At 36.2% G+C, this 20,746-nt stretch overlaps 1 protein-coding gene across 3 annotated transcripts in view; it reads left to right on the forward strand.

The window, feature by feature from the left end:
- Positions 1 to 9,510: 9,510 nt before the first annotated feature.
- The window catches only part of LOC111063741 (WD repeat-containing protein 91), a 117,371-nt gene continuing 106,135 nt past the window's right edge, over positions 9,511 to 20,746 (forward strand). For all 3 annotated transcript variants that reach the window (XM_039434098.1, XM_039434107.1, XM_039434096.1), the window contains exons 1-4: positions 9,511 to 9,919; positions 17,689 to 17,812; positions 18,849 to 18,989; positions 19,628 to 19,743. In XM_039434098.1, coding sequence (XP_039290032.1) covers positions 9,800 to 9,919; positions 17,689 to 17,812; positions 18,849 to 18,989; positions 19,628 to 19,743 — 501 coding nt within the window. In that variant the 5' untranslated portion in view covers positions 9,511 to 9,799. The remainder of the gene's footprint in view (positions 9,920 to 17,688; positions 17,813 to 18,848; positions 18,990 to 19,627; positions 19,744 to 20,746) is intronic.

Consider the following 20,746-nt stretch of genomic DNA (forward strand, 5'->3'; position numbering starts at 1 on the left):
CTCTTATAAGTTTATAATGAGAGAAATTCATTGAATTTTCAAATTACTCCCTCTTCCCCAATCTCCCGCTAGACGGCTAGCCTAACAGCATTTAGTTCATATGCAAAATTAGAACTTTCCACTATGGGTACAGTCCATGAAAAAGGTTGATAACCATTGGCTATTCAATGAAAACAAAAAGCAACTGAAATAATATTATTAAGGTTAACAATCTTTGGCTATTCAATGAAAAAAAGTAACTGAAACAATATTATTGTTAATGAGCAGTTTTGACATCATTTATTAAAATCATTTTAGAACAATAATAGAGAAATATAATGCTGCATTACACAGCACCTCAAGAACATGTCATGATTAAAATTATTCCATGCTCTTTCTCAATTTTTAAGTTCAAAATCGCAATATTATGGATTAAATTAGATTGATTTAAATTTTTTCAATTATTGAATTGAAGTACATAATGTAATAAAGTTTGGATTATATTACATTTTTATAATGGACAACAGTTTATCTGGCTACTCATTCACTTATTGTTTTCTAGTTCTTGTTGATTAGAAATAAAAATTAATCCTCTTTGTCACTGGAGACGCAGCATTCATGCGATCTGGAGAGTTGAGAGTAGCAAGTGATTAGAATAAGAAAAATGAATGTCTAGTCTATGTATTATTAGCAAAACAATGACATGCATGCATGCCTCAAGCCATCAATCCTGTCAGCAGTTGTTTTGTTGGGGGGAGAGAGTGGTGTGAACTGGTTTGTTGGAGAGGGAAGTGTAGGATGCCAATGACTCCCCACTACGTCCCCCTACAACAGTACTAATCAAGCTCAGACAGAAATCGTCATTTGCGTATACAAGCGCTTTCTACCGGAATAAGTGATACTACACATTAGGCGAAACAATAGTCGGTAAGAATGTTCCCTCTGATCCTTCTCTGTGGTTCTGGTTCGCCCACATGCCTCAGCGAACAGTGTCCAGACGTGCGAATGCAAGCCCATACACGTATGCTCACCCGAGGCAAGCGTACGGGTGTGCACCGTTTATCACATTTGCGATGAAGAACTACCTACAACAATAATTATTTTGGCTACTGATCATACTGCCTTTGTGGCAGTAATTTTGCCTCTCGATGGTTGGCGGAATTTTTGCCACTGAATGTGTAAGCTCGACTTTTTTCGAGGCGGCGACAGCAGTTTCGCCGCCATGGCAGAAACCGCCCAGTGTGTAACCAGCGTTATTCGTCTTACAGAACGATAGGAAAGTCTCCCCAGATGCAAGTTAGCAAAATCTTAATGTGAGAAAATTATTTTTCCAATTTTTTTTAAATTTATTACCGTATTGATAAATCTATTTCAGGGCGGAGCTCCTGAAGTTTACACAGATATGGGACTTGTGGCAGTTGATAGAGCTTATTAATGACTATCTTTAGTTATGAATTTGATGAAATTCGTTGTAGCCGTTTTTGATAAAATCGCGAAAAACCCGGTTTTTGACATAATTTTCGCCATTTTAGCCACCATCTTGAATTGCATATGATAGAAACTACCATTTTTGTGTCCGATCCTCATAGTGTAAGGACTTTGAGTTTCAAATATCAAGTCATTCCGTTAATTGCGGGAGATGAGATATCCTGTACACAGACATACATACAGACCAATACCTAAAAACCACTTTTTTGGACTCAGGGGACCTTGAAACATATATAAAATGGAGTACCTCAATTTTTTTTGGAAAGCAATACAAAGTAAAAACAAATATGTCTACAAAACAGCTGAAATGAAAAAATTTTCATATAATACCATTTATTTCCGTTCTACTATCTTTTCGAGCAATTGGTTAAGCTGTCAAAGCTCCTAATGGAGACATGTTTGGACTACCACGTTTTCAAGGTCCTCCTTGCACATTTTATAGTTTTAGTGGTACCAGAATTCCGGCGACGAAGATTGTATTGGCCATTGATATAGAGAATAAGATTAAGAAGAGCGAAGTCCGCTATGATGCCACTGCGCTAGTGTAGCTACCAAAAATTTCGGGCAAGAAGTTGGGTATTTGTATTCGCTGTGTAGAAAAAGAGCCTTTTTCAAATGATAATATTTTTTTATTGAAGCAATGAAAAATATTCAAAGTATGGTAGTTTCATGCAGTGCTTATGGATGTACGAATCTGCATGCACCAGATAAAAATATTTCTTTTCATACATAAGTATTTTTATATTTTCATCGGTCATGTTTCATGCAGGCTAAGCCTAGTGCCAAATGATCGTTTCAAGGAATATTGTGCTTAGGTTGATTCATTATCATTTGCCAAGTAATAAAATATAAGTTTCGGTAATATTATAATAAATATTTATTTCCATAGATCCAATATAGGTATCCATATTCCATTCCATTAATTTGTCTTATATTGTAATATTTTGTGAACTATGAAAATATTGTATGCTAAATTTGTATTATAAAAAATATTATTTGCTAAAATTGTCTATAAATTCTTCATCATTGCTATTGTTTTATTTTTTCCGTTCTTATAATATGTAGTTATTTATTATCTTATATTAAATATAGGAGTATAGAGTATAGTTAGGTAGGTACCTATACTCAAGTGCAAAACGAATGAGAAACAGTTTCACGAAATATTGTGATAATGGTTAACTTATTATTATTTGCCATCTAATAAAATATACAGTAATATTAGCGATCTATAATTTTTGTTTTATTTTCTCCATTCTTATAATATGTAGTTATTTATTATCTTATATTAAATATAGGAGTATAGAGTATAGTTAGTACCTATAGGTACTTAAGTTGCAAAACGAATGGAAACAGTTTCACGAAATATTGTGATAACAGTTGATTTATTATTATTTGCCATCTAATAAAATATACAGTAATATTAGCGTTCTATAATAAATGTTTTATTTTCCATATCCTACATGTAATAGGAAAATATTGTAAAAATGAGATTCATTTGCTAATAGAATGGATCAAAATCTGTAGAGAGGTAGGTTCACTAAATTAGATGTTTGGTCGAGTTAAAAATAATGTTCAATGAACAAATCATTGTATCATATGGTAATGGAAATGACAAAAAGTTGAAAAAAAATTATATTGAAATCCATCAAGTATGTCAAAAGATATAACGCAATGAAAGTCGATGTTTTCCCATATAAGTCTGTCTGGGCGCCTGACTTCTTGCCCGATATTCAATGGCGACGAGAAATGAAGGAGGCATCATGCTTCCAAACGCTTGAAGGTATAGCTTAGTCATCTAACTATATATATCAATGGTATTGGCAGTAGTGAAATGGCGATTTGATGGCCGATGCTAAAGACACGGCAGCTGACTTTCAATAATTGTTCTCTGTCAATACTCGATTACATCAGTGCACAGAATTAATAATAGCATGTTATAATACATGCTATGTTATAGCATAGCTTATAATTATAGGAGATTTCTCTGATCAGTGGTTTGACTACATTTTGTAGACCATGATAAGGCTAGTTCACACACATTCGGTTCTGTTCGGTTCGGTTTGCTTTCTGTTCGTTTTCGACTGATTACGATTATAAGTGTGAAACGGTAATTCGGTATCAAATAGATACCGCATAGCACCTAACGCCCATTTGACACTAATAAATTCCATCATGTATAAATTCGTTGCTAGCGAGGGACTACTTTCACACACATTCGGTTCTGCTTGGTTCGGTTTGCTTCCTGTTCATTTTTGGCCAATACCGATAAGTGTGAAATGGTAATTCGGTTTGAATTCGGTTCCGAATAGCAACCGCATAGCACCAAACGCCCACTTGACACAAATAGGTTTCCACAAATAAATATCTCAAACCGTTTCAATGATCTCAACATTTAAATATAGGTACCCACTGATAAATGGTAATAAAATTAAATTAATCAGTAGATACATTGGATAATCAAGTGTTATTAAAGACTAATAGAACAAAAGTAGCTTCTACTCAAAAATGTCTGTGTAGCAAATTTGTCAATGTCATAGCAACTACTATCACAAGTAGTATGGTAGGTATTATTAATATTACGCGTATGTTACAGACAGGCAGACAGACATTAACAAAAGTGAGAACTTAAAAATTAAGGCCTGGTTTCCGAGCTCAGGATTTTTAGCTCTAGACTTGAAACAGCTGGAGTCAGAAAATTGGCTTCCCAAAGTTGGGTGTAGTTCCAGTTTTATGATAATCTTTTATTTTCTCATTTCTGTAATTGGAAAAGTTTTTCCTTGACAAAATGAAACAATACTAAATAATTAAAAATAGCTGTAACTTTACATAATTCTCTCTTTATTTTGTGTTCAATTTTCTAGTTTTTCGGAATTTATTTGATATGTGAACTCCGACTATGCCCTGCTTCAGAAAGTCAATCTTCTGCCTCCATGCAGCTGTTTAAAGTCTATAACTTGGCTGAATCCCGAGCTTGAAAATCGGCCCTAAATAATATATGTTGTTTATTATTCAGCTGAAATCATAAGTCAGCAAATAGTCTGTCAGTCTGACAGTCTATGTGATAACTCCCAAATAATATCAGCTTTTTTAAAAATGAATGGAAAAGTTACAGAAATAGCATGCAGTTATTTCCAGCTGTCTAAATGATAAATCAAAACAATTTTTTCTCTTATGCACTTCCAATGTTATTTTTAATAACATTGAGTGAGTCAATTTTGTTGTCCAACAATTTGACCTGTAAAAAGGTTTGAAAAATGAGTGTTCAAAATTTGAAGCTGATTGATCAATAATAATCTTTCTAAATCTACTGTCAAACATTCATACAGATGGAAAACGACTTTCGCCTTCAGTAAGTCAAAAGTAAGAGCTCGCTAATGCTTGTTCAATTATTCACATCTTGCAATAAAGCCAAAACTCAATCACACTTTCAGACAAAAGTTGGGCTATTTGTAATTATATAATTATTTATCATAGATTATTTCAATCACAAAAAAAGTATCAAAAACACATTGACAATATTGTTGAATCTATATATATAAAAACGAAATGGCACTCACTGACTGACTGACTCACTCACTCACTCACTCACTCGCAGAACTAAAAATCTACCGGACCAAAAACGTTCAAATTTGGTAGGTATGTTCAGTTGGCCCTTTAGAGGCGCACTAAGAAATCTTTTGGCGATATTTTAACTCTAAGGGTTGTTTTTAAGGGTTTAAAGTTCGTCTTTTAGCATGTATATTCTTTTTCTCCCAATCTCTTAATTATAATTGAAATTTCCATATCATATGTTACTATAGAAGTATAATCTAGATAGAGTACCTCTTCGAAACGGTTGTTAACTGGCAACTAAATTAATAATTTTGTCAGGTTGGCATTAAGTTGAGTTGACTTTGTTAGGTTGGCACCAAGTTGAAGATTTAAATGCATTTATCGCGGAAAAATTGATTGGGCACTGCTACTTCAATCCTGGGAATATTATATTACTAGCCGTCAGGCGAAGCGAGCCTGATGGCTAGTATTATAATATAATTATATTATTTATATCATGTGGTTATAGCATAATGGATATGCATTTTATCACAGCTCTTTCTATTGAAAGAAAAAACTATATGGTAACGTGAAATCGTTCCTAGCTGATAGGAAAATTTAAGTGTCTCAGTGTATTGAACTTTACACTTGATTCAATCCATACTATAAGTCATTTAAAATTGAGGTGCCTTCCGAATCTTTCAAGCATTATGATTCTGAAATTCTGATTGCTGGTGACTTCAATGTTGATTTTATCAGTGATGCTTCAAAAACTTGAACTGTTATTGAAATGTTGAAATGTTATGGACTGTATATCACCTGCACTGAGCCTACAAGAGGAAGAGCTTGCCTTGACAACGTTGCAGTTAGCTTTCAGTCTGAAATTTGCAGCACAAATGTGATGGAGTTGCATGGGGATGACCACTCTGCTTTGAGGACTGCTTGCATCCTCCTGACAGCAGCTGAGGCACGTGTCACACCCTCTTATACCTAGCATGCTGACTACATTTTTCGAACGAGACCAGTGCATGAATCGGCCCTTGAAAAGTTGAGAGGTGTCTTGTCTAGTACATTCTGGAATGATATTTTCCTCTCCTCAGGTGGTACTGAGTTGTTTGCAGCTTTTTTTCACTATTTTCGTGACAGATTTGATTTTTTTCGTGAAATTGTAAGGCCTTACCACCCCCAGGACTGAAGAGGAGACCTAGACATCTGGATGGCCACAGGGAGTGGTATACTGATGATCTGGCCAGACGTAAGGGACTCATGCTTGCCTTCAAGACCCAATGTGAGAATGGTGTTGCTGAAAGCTTTGTTAGATATAGACATTTTAAACAATTCTACAAGAGGAGGATCGAGCTGGCTAAGAGGTTGGCAACTGAGCGATGGATTGAGGATGCACCTAACCAATGAAAAGCTGCCTGGGATGTGATAAATACAAACAGATCCATGCCACGAAAAAAATTGGCTTTGCAAGCCCGGATGATTTCAAAGGCTTCTTTGTGGGTTCGGTTCAGGACATAGTGGATTCCCTTCCTGATGCTGCCATTGATCCAATTGTTCTGTTGGAAGAAAGAGTCCAGGTGCATCTCTCCTTCTTTCGCCTCACCACACCAGCTGCCTTGAAGAAGATCATATGCTCTTTCAAACCCTCTAAAAGTACAGATGTGTTTGGTATGTCTGTAAGTATGCTTCGAGAGGTTGTGATGCCATTGCAGTTCCTCTCTCTGCATCTGTCAATGAGTGCTTGAGGTCTGGACATTTTCCTGATTTCTTAAAAATATCAAGAACTGTCCCAGTCTTCAAGAAGGGTGATTTTGAGAACCTTTGTAACATCAGGCCAATCTCCATAACTCCTGTCCTTGGCAAGGTGATTGATGATTGAGGCAGTGATAAAGCCTCAGCTGGAGGCTTTTTTCAAGGAGAATGGCCTGTTCTCCAACATGCAGCTTGGCTTCCGAGTTGGGAGATCAACAGTGGGTGTAGTCAAACATGTAGCTGAGTGGATTGATGCTGCCTTTCAATGATGGTGAGTTTCTTGCTCTGGCTCTGTATGATCTGAGTTGAGCTTTCGACTGTGTGGGGCATCACATTCTATTAGAAAACTCAGTTTTTATCGTCTAAGGGCCTCGGCCCTTTCCATCTTGGGCTCATACCTTTCTGGAAGAACTCAGCTTGTCTCCCTCAGTGGTGCAAACTCCCAGACCCTTCCGGTGGCTTTTGGTGTTCCTCAGGCATTGGTGCTGGAGCCCACACTGTTCCTTGTCATGATAAAAGACCTTGACGACAATGGTTCTTCTCTGATGTTTGCAGATGATGCATCACTGCTGTCATCGGGTGCTGAGCTTAAGCAGATTTTGGAGGCATCTGCGAGCATCTTCGATCTGCCACTTCATGGTTCCTCACTAATCAATTCTAGCTGAATGAGGACAAGTCCTAAAGGATCATCTGCAGCTTGTCATGAGAACTACGTGACCCTCAGAATCCAGTAAAACTGCTGGGTTCTGTCTTGGATTGCAAACTCAGCTGGAACAGTCATTTACATGATTATTCTCTCAAACATCATTGTTTGGTTGATTCTAAACACTTTGGTGGTAAAACCAATCCGATATATCTCACAATAACTGAATAACAAGCAATATAAAATATTCTTTTCTATTTTAAAAATTTCTGTCAATAATGACCGCCATCTTGTATTTTTCAATGATGTCGAATATTTTCGTTGTTTCCATCATAGAAATTTCTTATTTGTCTTGTTGTAACGAAGAGATTGAGACCATTTGCAAGTCTCTATCTTAAAGTAGTCATGAAAAATCTATTTCATAGTTCTAGCTTGTTACCTTATGCATATGGAAAAACGCACCAGAAATCATGCAGGGCTTTCTTTGGAGGGCGCTGGAGAACTTATTTTTTGACATACAGCGCATGAAGATATATCATTCTAAAGTTGAAAAAACGCTCTAAATTTCATAGATTCAAAATTTCTCTGTATCTCTTGCACAAAAAAGTTTTAATGGAATGAAATTTGAAGAAATTTGGAAAAATGTTTTTTTGGGCTTTTGGAGGTTATAACTAAAAAAATATGCGTTCTAGAGGAAAATTTTATAGAACGAGGACGATTTTAAAACTATTTTCGTTCAAAAAAATTGTTTAATATCTCGAATGGTTATTGAAATACAAGCGATATAGTAAAAATCTGGTGTGGCGCACTCACACAACTTTCCTTGCTGTTATGAAAATTGATCACCTGACGCTAGTGTTCCTGCGCATCACAAGTCTACTATTCAAAGATTTGAGCCAGCTGGTGACAGGACAATAACGCTGGAGACACACGAGGTCTGCTAACTCTTCATAGTGAATCATTTAAAAGAATCAACAGTTGCCAACAGTTTGCAATTGGATAATCACATTTCCTCGAATTTCGAGCTTATTTTTAATTTTAGGTGAGAATGTTACTGAACATCAATTGTAGAGATTCTCATGCTCAATCTTTTCCACTCAAAATTTGTTGTTTAAATTGTATCTGAAGCCTGATAATTGGGAATCTAAAAGCGAACTTTGCATAGATGGGGTGGAGCGCCAGAAATTTTTACATATATGGGACTTGTGGCAGTTGATAGAGCTTATCGATGACTATTTTGAGTATAACTTAAATCAAAATCGTTGGAGCCGTTTTCGAGAAAATCGCGAAAAACCCTGTTTTTGACAACATTTTCGCCATTTTAGCCACCATCTTGAATCGCATTTGATCGAAATTGTTTGTGTCGGATCCTTATATTGTAAGGATTACACGTTCCAAATTTCAAGTCATTCCGTTAATTGGGAGATGAGATATCGTGTACACAGACACTCATACACACACACACATACAGACCAATACACAAAAACCACTTTTTTGGACTCAGGGGACCTTGAAACATATAGAAATTTAGAAATTGGGGTACCTTAATTTTTTTCGGAAAGCATTACTTTCCTTACCTATGGTAATAGGGCAAGGAAAGTAAAACCCTGAAAATTTTGGCGGCCATCTTGTTTCCGAGGTGTTTGTGATTTCGACTTATCATCATCACGATTCTTATTATGGTAGACCTAACGAAGAAATTGAGTCATCTTCCACGGCTGTTACTCAAAAATTACCACGGAATGACATTTGCGCCCGGACTATGTGTTTTGATTTTCTGATGCCATCGATCCCACAATAATTGTGGGTAATGACTAATGGTTGAAGCTGAAGGTATTAAAGGGTAAAAAATATTTATGTGTCATGTGTAATGTATTATGTGTCAGAATTAATGAATGTTTTGTACTGAATAAAATCATAAATGATACTATGCAGTTTTAAAATATTTATCAATTCAATTTGGCTTAATTTTCCGATCTCATAGTATTTTAGTGTCAGCTCAAATTCAAATATGATTTGAAATTAGCGGCAGATCTAACTTCCTTCAAGATGGCGTCTTGTCTCCTGTGAAATACAGCTATAAATAAGGGAGTTTCCTTTTTATATGTGTTCTGTGGTGAGCCATCCCGGAGTCCCGGAACGAAAGTTGGAAGTTACTTTTCTGTACAGTTCTTGGCTTGTTTGTTAGGAAGGAATAGAAGTGGATTATAATAATTTATCGCGTAATTTCCATGTTAATTAGTTAAAAAATCTATAGCAGCCTGAGCCTATACAATTTCCAATTTAGAATTGTTGTTTCTGAAAGTGTAACTTGGAAATAGAATCAAATTATAAACTATATTGTTGGTTATGTTGAGCACCTCTGTGTAGCCTACTTATCAAAAACGTTTTCGAACAAAAATGTCTCAAATTCAATACGCAGATGAACTTATTAGAGAATATTTTATTTTTAGAGGATTCAGCAACACCTTGAAGACATTTGATTCAGAACTGAAATTAGACAAAGACAAATCTTTTCGTGTAAGTATTTTTATGTAAAGCTAGGTTTACACTTTGTAGCATGTCATGTAGCACAGCTATATAGCTCTGCTACAAGTTTAAAAAGTGACACTAGAGATCTGCTATATAGCCCGGCTATTTCGCAATTTTAAGCCTATTTTCTCTGCTACATAGAAGATGAGCTAGGTCTATCCAAATTTTTCGGTAAACATCAAATAGAATCTAAGCTGCTAAATATATAAGTACCTATAGCTCTGCTTCATGTGAAATTTTGTTTATAGCAGAGCTAGATGTAGTTGCTCCGTCCCTGAAGTCTGACGCAGCTGTTTGAGCCTTCTGGGTTTACACCAAATATTATTTGTTGTCAAAGTGCTAGTAGGCTGCTGTGCATTGCAAGCGTTTCTTTGTGATTTATCAATTATTGTGCAATGATGGAGTGAATTTTACTGGAATAGGGGCAATATTATTAAGTTGATTGAACTATTCAGAGATTATTTGGACTTGTCTGCTCCCCCACCCCATTTATATTTCCACTAGACAGTTCTCCTACTACTGCTGCCACAGCTGCTAGCATTCCCTTTGTCAAGGTTCCTCTCTGATGTTCGCGGATGATGCATCTCTACTGTCATCGGGTGCTGAGCTTGACCGGGTTTTGGAGGCATCTGCGGAGCATCTTCAGTCTGCCACTTCATGGTTCCTGGCTAATCGATTCCAGCTGAATGAGGACAAGACCCAAAGGATCATCTGCAGCTTGTCACGTGAGCCGCGTGACCCTCAGAATCCAGTGAAGCTGCTGGGTTTTGTCTTGGACAGCAAACTCAGCTGGAACAGTCATATACAGCAAGTAACCAGTCGACTCTCCCGCATTTGCTTTCTGCTGCTCAAGATGAGGAGCCTGGTGACTGAGAAGTACCTGATAATGATGTATCATGCGCTCTTCCATTGCCACATTACCTATGGCTTGCTTCTGTGGGGTCATTCAGCGGGGGCTGCTGATGTGCTGAGACTGCAAAAGAGGGCTATAAGAATTATAACAGGCAGCGATCATCTTGCCCACTGCAAGCCCATCTTTTCTCGCCTTGGTGTACTGTCTGTCTTCAGCCATTACATCCTCCTGTGCTTGGTGTATGTCAAGAAGATACAGCATACTCTAGCTGCCCGCAGTGACATCCACCGCCACAACACCAGGCGCAGTGAGCTGTTGGATATCCCCAGGAGACGCCTCCACCGATCACAGGCCAGTTACAGGATTTCAGCCCTGAAATTCTACAACAAGCTGCCTAATAGTGTGAAGCAATTGGATGAGGCCGCCTTCAGGAGAACCGTCCGGAAGCTACTGTGTGCAAAGGCATACTACAGTGTGAACGAATTTATGAGTGATAATTTGAATTTTTATTGAGAGCGTGAGCACTGGATCACTGCCATCTGAACTGTTACAGTTTTTTTTTCATGTGTTTGTACGTGTTTTGATTTTTTGACGCCATCGATCCCACAATTGTGGGTAATGGATAAAGCTGAAGGTATTAAGGTAGGTATTAAGGTCTTGGCTGGCGGTTGACAGTTGTTATGTGTAAAGGGTCGGAATTAAGGATCCAAAGGTTCAAAAAACCCCACACGTTAACCGGTGCTTATTGTGTGTCCTAACTACGTTAGTTGGGCTAACCAATTCCTTTGTCCTTCACAAGATCCAGGAGTTTTTCTCTATACTAACATTCCTTTCACCACCTAGTTGCTTGCAGTCAAACAGAGCCCTTCTTCTTGCCCATCGACTCTATGCTTGGCAATCTCTTAAGACTGATTGGTCCTCGTGATCTAAGTGAGTTCCACTCCTGGCTTTCTTTGTAGGTCCTTTCGCTGAGGAAGGGGTCGCCAAATTGCCTGGCCACCCTTGGCTCATCCTCTTGACCCAGATTTTTGAGTTTCACCTATCTCTGGTCTCTTAGGTTTTTCTTTTTGCCCCTCCGAAACTTTGCAGGGTCAAAAGTCAAAAGCCTCACCTCTCCCAAGAAGTTTCGCCTGAATGGCCGTCTTTCTTTGAGCAGTGGTGAGGTTTGGTATCTCCATCCGCAAATTGCTCGGTTGCTCTATTGCATCTTAAGGCTTTCCTGCAAACTCTTGCTTTTCTGGACTTCTGAACTCATCCTCCCTCTCTAGTTGGGATTGTGCTTATCCATGTCGTGATTAGTAGATTAAGAAGCCTTCTCAATGTTGATAGCCTCTACATAAGAGTGCAACGGAACCTCCTGTGTTCCTGAAGCACCCATTTTAGATTGAGGAACCTGCCCTGAAGGGGCAGATCCCGATGAGGTTGAAGGCAAGGTAATTTCTGGAGTTGCCTTTGAGTTTGGTTTATGTGGTTCCCACGAACAGCTAGGGAAGTGGAGTCAACCTACACAGAACCCCGCATGTCCAGGCAAGGCTAAATAACACAGGAGGGCGCCTGGTATCCTACAGGCACTGTTAGAGACAATATAAAAGCACTACCCATCAGCACGGTCCACATCATACCTTGGGTTGGCCAAAGAGAGGTAAGAATATGGCCAAGGAAGGCCGACAGATAGAAACAAAGAAAGAAAGAATGGCGAACAGCTAAGTCAATGGAAAAGTGTCATTCTTGAAATGAAAAGTTCCTAAGCATAAGAGAAGGAGAAGTAGGGTTTTGGAAGAAAGGCTTTGGAAAGGGGGTCCCTTTTAGTCGCCTCCTACGACAAGCAGGGATAGCAGTGGGTGTGGTTGTATTCTGGTTTTCAACAAATTCTTGAGTACGATGTTCGACTCAAAGTTCCCCCAGCGATCTCTCCGACCGATGATCTCTGTTAGGTCGGTTTTACACGATAGGAGACGTGGACCATGATCACTGAACAGTGTTAATGTTTTTTTTTGCCAAAGTACATTGAGTCCAATGGTGTCTTTCACATGGAGATCCCATGGAAAGCTGTGTAATTCCATGGAAATTGAATAGAGATCGTGCGCCAGAAACCGGCTTTTGTCCTGTCTTTTCCCCAAAAACTAAAGATCAATAATACCCTGTCTTTTAGGCAAAATAAATGGCGGCTTTCACATGATGATTCTACCTATGACTGCGTCATACCTTTTTTCAAAATCCATGTTTCTTGAAAATGAATATTGTGAAAATGTAGATTATGATCTTGGATTTGGATTCAGCGACCCCAAATTCTACAAAACGTTAGACCCATTTTTGAAAATACCCTGAAACAAGGAAGTTATGGATGTTTTAATATAGCTTTCTATTATCATATAATTATACAGTAGAAACGTACAGACGTTTGTGCAGACAAATGATGAATTGTGAGAAGGCTGGTATCAGTGCGGAGAACATTCAAAATAGAGAAATCTTCAGACAAAAAGTGCAACGTGTGATCTTTGGGGAGGAAGAGGAAAGAAGGAGACGTGAAGCCCACAACATCGAACAGTTGAGAAAGGTTAGGTTAGAAAGAATTGAATTGATGTGGGAACGCAGGTGAATGGAACAGCGGAACATAACATAATAGTAACCTAAATATTGATTAGACGTGTTCTCCCAAACCATTTGAAAAAAAATCTTACAGGTACTGTACAGTACTGTACGTTTGTACTGTAGCTATTATAATATTATCTTGGGGTCTATAGTTTCCGTGTGAGAAAAAGGAGGAATACTTATCTTTATTTTCGAAATGCCCAAAAATAAGGGAGTAAAATAACTTTGAAAAACCAACGCTTTCCTGCCGACTAAATCATAGAAAATAACTCTTCTAAATTGTTGAATGAATTCTGTTATCAATTTTATGATTATCATATTATGTCTTAGACGAAAATCGTGTAACAGATACTGTATTCAGATCACTACTTTGATAACTTTTCATTAATAGATGGAAATTACTGAGATATTGCAATTATTCAAATGCTAATGAATTAATAATTATTATTAAACGAAAATACTAATTAAATGCTGTAAATCACTCCGAAGACTTCTGCTACTTCTGCAAATATTGACAACAGGGTAAACAATTTTCGTTTAATAATTTTTATTAATTCCTTGTCTCCCCCATGGCAGTAGGTTTGTGCCCAACGTTCTCACTTGGACATTTTTGTGATGAGATGATCATTAAAAATGGTTGGCAGCATACATTATCGTATGGATCTTCGAAAGCCAGTTACACGCACATCGAATTTTGGACATACGATTTTTCGCCGTCCTTATGAATTCTACCAGATTAAGTGGAACTTGTGTCGACAGTATACTGTATACGACATACAAAGCATAAGCTCGCGCTTGGACCATAGTTCTACGACTGAGGACTCTGCTCAGTGACTGAAGTCGACAATCCATGATTATTTTAATCGCTACCATGTCTTGGAATGCTGCAATGACAATCAATGTGAAAACAAATTTTAAAATTTTAAATTTATGGCGCCAAATCTTGAAATTTTAACTGGAGTTATAATAATAATATTTTATTTTCACAAACGTATAACAAAAACAATGTAGTACAGTTGAAAAACGTCACAGATAAATAACAGAATAACATAAAATATCAATCTTGAAATAAAACTAATAACATTTAACAATTCATTAAATTTGCATAATTATGATAATAATTTTTTCCACTCTAACAAGAATTCGTCAACCTCATAGAAAGCCTTCTCACTGAAAAAATAATATAGTTTTTTTTTGAATTGTTTTTCCTCAACAATACTTCTCAAATCAGCCGGAAGTTTCGCAAAAACCTTTTTGTCCCCTATAAGTAGGTGTTTTCTCAAATACACTCAGCCTATGTCTCTCAACTGAAATGTTATTCCTTCTTCTAGTGTTATAGCCATGAATATGTGAGTTAACTTGGAATGAATTCAGCCTATCCTTCACATGTAATATTGATTTGAAAATGTACAATAATGGAACAGTTAAAATACTTAGGCTACTGAAAGACTCTCGACATGTCTGTGGAAATTTAAGCCCCTCCTGGTATCTTATTGCGGACTTTTGCAAAACAAAAATTCTTTGAATGTTTGATTCGAAGCATATATATAGCATATATACCCTCATATTTCAATGCCATAAGCAATGTGGGATTCAATCAGTGCATAGTAGACACTTTTTGCTGTTGTTTTAAGCACCTGTTTAACAATATTTCTAGATGCGAAAAGTGACCTACTCAATTTTAATGATATCTTGTTCACATGATCCCCCCAATTCAGATTGGAATCCATCGACAAACCCAACATGTTCACAACAGTACAACTTTCAATGTTCGTTTCACAAAGTGTTATGGTGGGGTGAAAAGGACGATACTTATAATCAAAGCTGATGACATGACTTTTGTTTGGATTTATAGTGAGGTATGAATCATTAAAAAACTGCACAACCTCATTGGCCATGTTATTTGCCTCAATCTCCAAGTCTATGAGATCTGATCTCTTAAATAGCAAGGTACAATCATCGGCATAGAGACTAATTTTATCAGTGACAGGAACATTGAATTGAATATCATTTATATATAATATGAAGAGTAATGGGCCTAAAATGGAGCCATGTGGTACGCCTCGTGTCAATGGTAACTTGGCTGAGTTTACTAACCCATTAGGAGTAAATATACATGTATACTGGAACCTGTTGCTCATGTATGATGCTATCAATCTATTCGCCACGCCTCTAATTCCGAGCTTTGATAACTTGCATAAAAGAATATCGATATTGACACTATTAAAGGCTCTTGAAAGGTCCAATAGGAGCGTAGTTACATAATCACCAGCATCAACCCCTTTCACAATTGACACAAAAAACTTTACCGCTGCAGTGATTCTTGACTTTCCCTTCATAAAACCATATTGATAATTGAAAAGCAAATCGAATATTAACAGATAACTCATAATTCTATCATGAATGAGCCTCTCAAAAACCTTTGACAACGTATTTAAAACTGAAATCGACCTAAGAGGTCGATAATTATTAATATCCATAACATTACCTTTTTTTAGGAGAGGAATCACTTTGGCTATTTTCAATAAGTCTGGAAACATACCTGTCTTAAACATTGAGTTAATAATGAATACCAATGGCTCTGCTATTTCATGACAACATGCCTTGACATAATGACACCGGGATTTCATCTGGGCCCACAGCCTTTTTAGCTTTTAGGTTTTTAGGATTTTAGGTTTTTTTTATAACTCCCACAACCTCATTGACATTTGTGGGGATAAGAAAAAAATTGTTGGAACATTTTTTATTACTTTTCTTTTTCAATGATTCATGTGCTGCAGAGTTTTCATTTGCTGGAGCCATGGATACAAAAAAGTGATTAACACTTTCTATGGATTTGCTACCTGTAATCAGTTTGTTATTATATTCAATTTCGGTGGGCATTGATCTTTTTTTATTACTCCCTCTAAGTCTATTCACAATCTCCCAGCTAGAGTTGGTTCTGTTGGCAGAGGAAAGTATATATTCACTAAAAAGTTTTTCTTTGCCTCTTCAACCTCATTGTTATATTGTTCCTTTACTTTTTTAAGTAGTTGTATGTCTATGTCCACTCCTTCACTCACTCTGGTTTTTGCTATCTCTAGAAGAGATCTCATTATTTCTATCTTCTTAGTCATCCATTGACCTTTCAAACGTTTTCTTAGCCTATTATCATTTAATCTCTTGCTGACTGTTTTGACCGGACAATGTACCTTGAAATGATAGAGCAGATTCCTATGGAAATTTATAAATTGTAGATCTGGATCGTATTGGTCATAGACCGCCCTCCAGCTCTCAACACTTAATGCCTGTCTCAAACATTCTATGTTCTGTTCATTACAATCATGCGCACCTGTTGAACTCTTTCTCTGCACCCTGAAATCTCCCTCATGAAATACCGAGAATACTTGAGCTGTGTGATCAGATATAAATGTATGCAAAACACTAACCATGTAGCCTTCTTCAGGAATATTTGTAACTACATTATCTTTAGCTGTAGCACTATCTACTGTTATTCTGGTTGGAACATGTACAGTATAAGACAAACATTGATTTAAGGTATTTAATAAATCTCTTTTGATAGGAGAGTCGATTAGAATATCAATATTATAATCACCCGCTAGTATTATATTGTATTCAATGGTTGCAAGCAACTCATCCATCATCGACTTGAAATTTTCAAAAAATAAATTAGCATCACCATTTGGCGAACGGTAAACTCCTACAATAACAAAAATCCTGTTTCTCAACCTGAACCTTATCCCACATGCCTCATTATTTCCCTCACTACAGAATTCCTCCACATCCAAAGCTCTCGAACGATCATTGACCTGTTCACTCACATAAATGGCCACACCACCTTTAATCATGTGATCTCTACAGTAATTAGTTGAAAGAAACATATTATTCAAAACAATACAATCGATTCCATACTTTCTAATACCATGCTCTGTTATTACCAATACATCTGGGTTTTCATCCTCAATTAAATCATTTAAAGAAATTATCTTGTTACATTTACAATACTGTATTGTATTTGTACTATATTATATTGTATTTACAATACAATCTACATTTTGGTGAATTACTTTGAAACATGACTTTAAAGAGCCTACTGAAGCATCATCACAGTGATCAATGAGAAATTTATCTCCTCCTATACTTGAATTCATCTTTCTTTTCGTCGAATTTTGACAAGGAATAATAACTAAATTACTGAGGTCAACACCACGATTATGAGAAGTATTATTAGAAGAAGTTCTTATAACAAGCATTAATCAAGTTGAAAGATGATCCCTCTTTTGATACAACTAATACTTCTCTTTTATTTCAGGTGGATAAGATAGTAGACCAGTTGATGCAGTTTATACTCTCGTATGATCTTGTATCATTAAGAGAGCTATGGAGCCACCTTGACAGCAAAGTTTTTTCCAAGTTGGAACATGAGTTTTCATCCGGTAATCAAGCAATCGTCTAATTCAAAGATGTATCTTTCTTCTAATTAACATACAGCTAACTAAATTAACATACACAATTGCACTATTAACACTGCTTTGCTATTGACATTTTCACTCTACTACACTACATAATTCGAATGGCTTGGAAGGGAATTATAATATATATGCTTCAATTATATGTGCCTGTATGGAACAATCATGTTTGTAAAATACATAGTTTTCTAGTTATATGCGAGAAACCAAAAAATGATACCTTTGAACCACCCCCACCCACTTAGCACAGGGAGTAGGGGTTGGGGACTTTCTATGTTTACCTCCTTACTACCCTCTACAGAACTGCGTGATCAAAAATTGCCTTCGAATCTTTTTCCTTCATAAAATTTCCTTGACTGGACTAGTTAGAAAAAAACCGAAGATGCGTTTTTGTCTGGACACATAATCCACATTCATATTATTCAGCTATTTTTTTTATTTGCCATTGTTTTCGTACAGAAATTTTCAAAAAGTAGCCCCAAGTCCTTATTCCATTTCAATTACAGTAGAGAATCGATTATTCGGTTGTCAAAAATCCGGATCATCGATAATCAGGATTTGTCTTTGGCACTCTCAGCCTATATGTTCAATTTACTGTACACTGTAGGCCCACACATGCTCCTGTATACGATAAAGTGATTAAAAAATTGTAAATCCATTCTAGCCCTTCTACTGCACTGTACTCATCTATGATAAAAATTATACAGTTTTAAATACCGAAGTTTTCCCTCAAATAGTTCGTGCTAGTCCTTATTTCAAGGTAATTTCGATAATCCTGATAAGGGTCTGGTCCCAATTTATCGACGCTTCATTGTATATTGTAATTATCGCGCTAAAGAAGCTTACTCAAGAAATTAACTTATACTTTTATCTATGCTATTAGAAAATTTATTATTCTAAAAATAAATAAACTAATTTCATGTTTAGTAGAACGATATTTGTTTAATGTAGTAGTTTTTGTTACTGCCATACTATTTCTCCAGCAATTCATGATCTTTTCCAGCTGTGAGGAAACTTGAGAGTGCTCTACTAAAACTGTACTTGATTAATGCGGTCTCCAATGGAAAAATGGATAAAGTTAATGAGTTTTTCACAAGGATGACTTGCGAATTACAAGGACAACCAGAGTGGAAGGAGTGGTTCAGTAAGTTTCAAGCCTTGTAGACAAACTATTTTATATTTTTTTATTTTAGCAGAAAAATAAATAAACTACTAGCCTACTTAATATAGCGAGAGCTACAACTGTTTGATGATTTATGCTTAATTTTTAAATGTAATTCACATCGTGTACACTCTTTTAAGTGACTATGTATTCAGCTCATAAAAATATGATCAATCTCTGTTTTCTTATTCGCAAAATTTCAAAACCAATATAATCTTCTATAGTGAGATGCACATCAAACTGTCAGCAATCAGAATTCCTGAAAAAACATCAAATCTTCCCATTCAATCAATGCTGACAATTTGTAGTGAATCCCATTTTTCAGTTAATTTGTAATCAATAGGATCATTTATTTATCGGATTAGAGTAGGAAATTGAAGCAGCACAATGTTGAGGAAAAATCTGAATGATTATTCACGTTCTGAATGAACATTACACGTGTATGTATGTAGTAAGTAATGATGTGTATGTTTGATGAGTAATTCGGAAATATGAATAAATAAATTCACATGGGCGGCATTGCAATTGAATATTATTCGTGCCTATTTAAGTTTCATTTCTGCTATTAATAGTTCAAAAATTAATTTCTTTCTAATTTCTGATTGCTTTTTGTCTTGTAGTGCTACCTTTCTTCAAGAATGCTGAGGACTCGCCGACGTTTGCTGTTCATTTTACTCGCTCCTGGCAAGATACTCTACTTGTTTCACTTCATAACTTCTTGTCAATAGTATTTCAGGTACGCTTATTACTAACATTTTACAGTATTTCGCTAAGTGATAATTTAAATCCGCATACTTAACCTCAAAAATTTATTTAAATTTGTATTTGGTAACTGCTAAAAACCTTCGGATTTAGCAGAACGCAATTTTGATATAATACTCTTATTTCAAACTAGCAGGTAACCCGTACTCCGCAAGGATCTAATTAAAAACTTGACGAACTGAAAACTTGACGTCATTCGTGAGAGAGTAGGGTTGTGAAATCATGTATCATACGACTACCTTCCAATTTAAAAAAATGGAGTTGGATTCAAAATGGCGATTCAAAAATGGTGGACGAAATTTGGGTGCGACGGAAAACCTGTTTTTATTATTCGAATAGGATTCCCAATCATACCTATCTTCTAATTTCCCTTTTAAAAGAAATGTTCAGCTGCTTCCATACAACAACTGGAAGCATGACAAATTTAAAACTTGACAAACTAAAAACTTGATGTAATCAAATCTTGAAGAATTGAAAATAGGCCTTTAACAATTTTTGGTAAATTGAGAATATAAATGCAAAATTTCTAGGTGATCAGTCCAGTAGTTCAGACGTGATGATGCGTCATTCGTGAATTTCCCATCCTGTACGTGTATAAGCCAGTTATTTCATCTATATAATAAAAGAGAGTAGGGTTGTGTTTGTTCGTGTGCTCGTTTGTTCGCATCAAAACATGTCAACTTGTGGATTGCATACCGGAAAAACGGGTTTGATTTAGATCTCCAAATTTTGCTCATAGATTCTAAAAATATCAATCTCTTGCACCTCGAAGCCTAAATTTCAATTTTCCTTCTAGATTTTTCAGAATTAATGTTCAAATTTTATTTATGAGACATACGATTTCATAAGGCGAATTCACATTCAAATCATATGATAGAAATTAAAAAAAAAAACAGCTGTTCTATTATTGCTTTCTATCTGATTCCACTTAACCTCAATAATATTGTTTTGATAATTGATAAATATTTTTAATTAAT

Source organism: Nilaparvata lugens, chromosome 1 (genome assembly GCF_014356525.2).
Source record: "Nilaparvata lugens isolate BPH chromosome 1, ASM1435652v1, whole genome shotgun sequence".
NCBI lineage: Eukaryota > Metazoa > Arthropoda > Insecta > Hemiptera > Delphacidae > Nilaparvata > Nilaparvata lugens.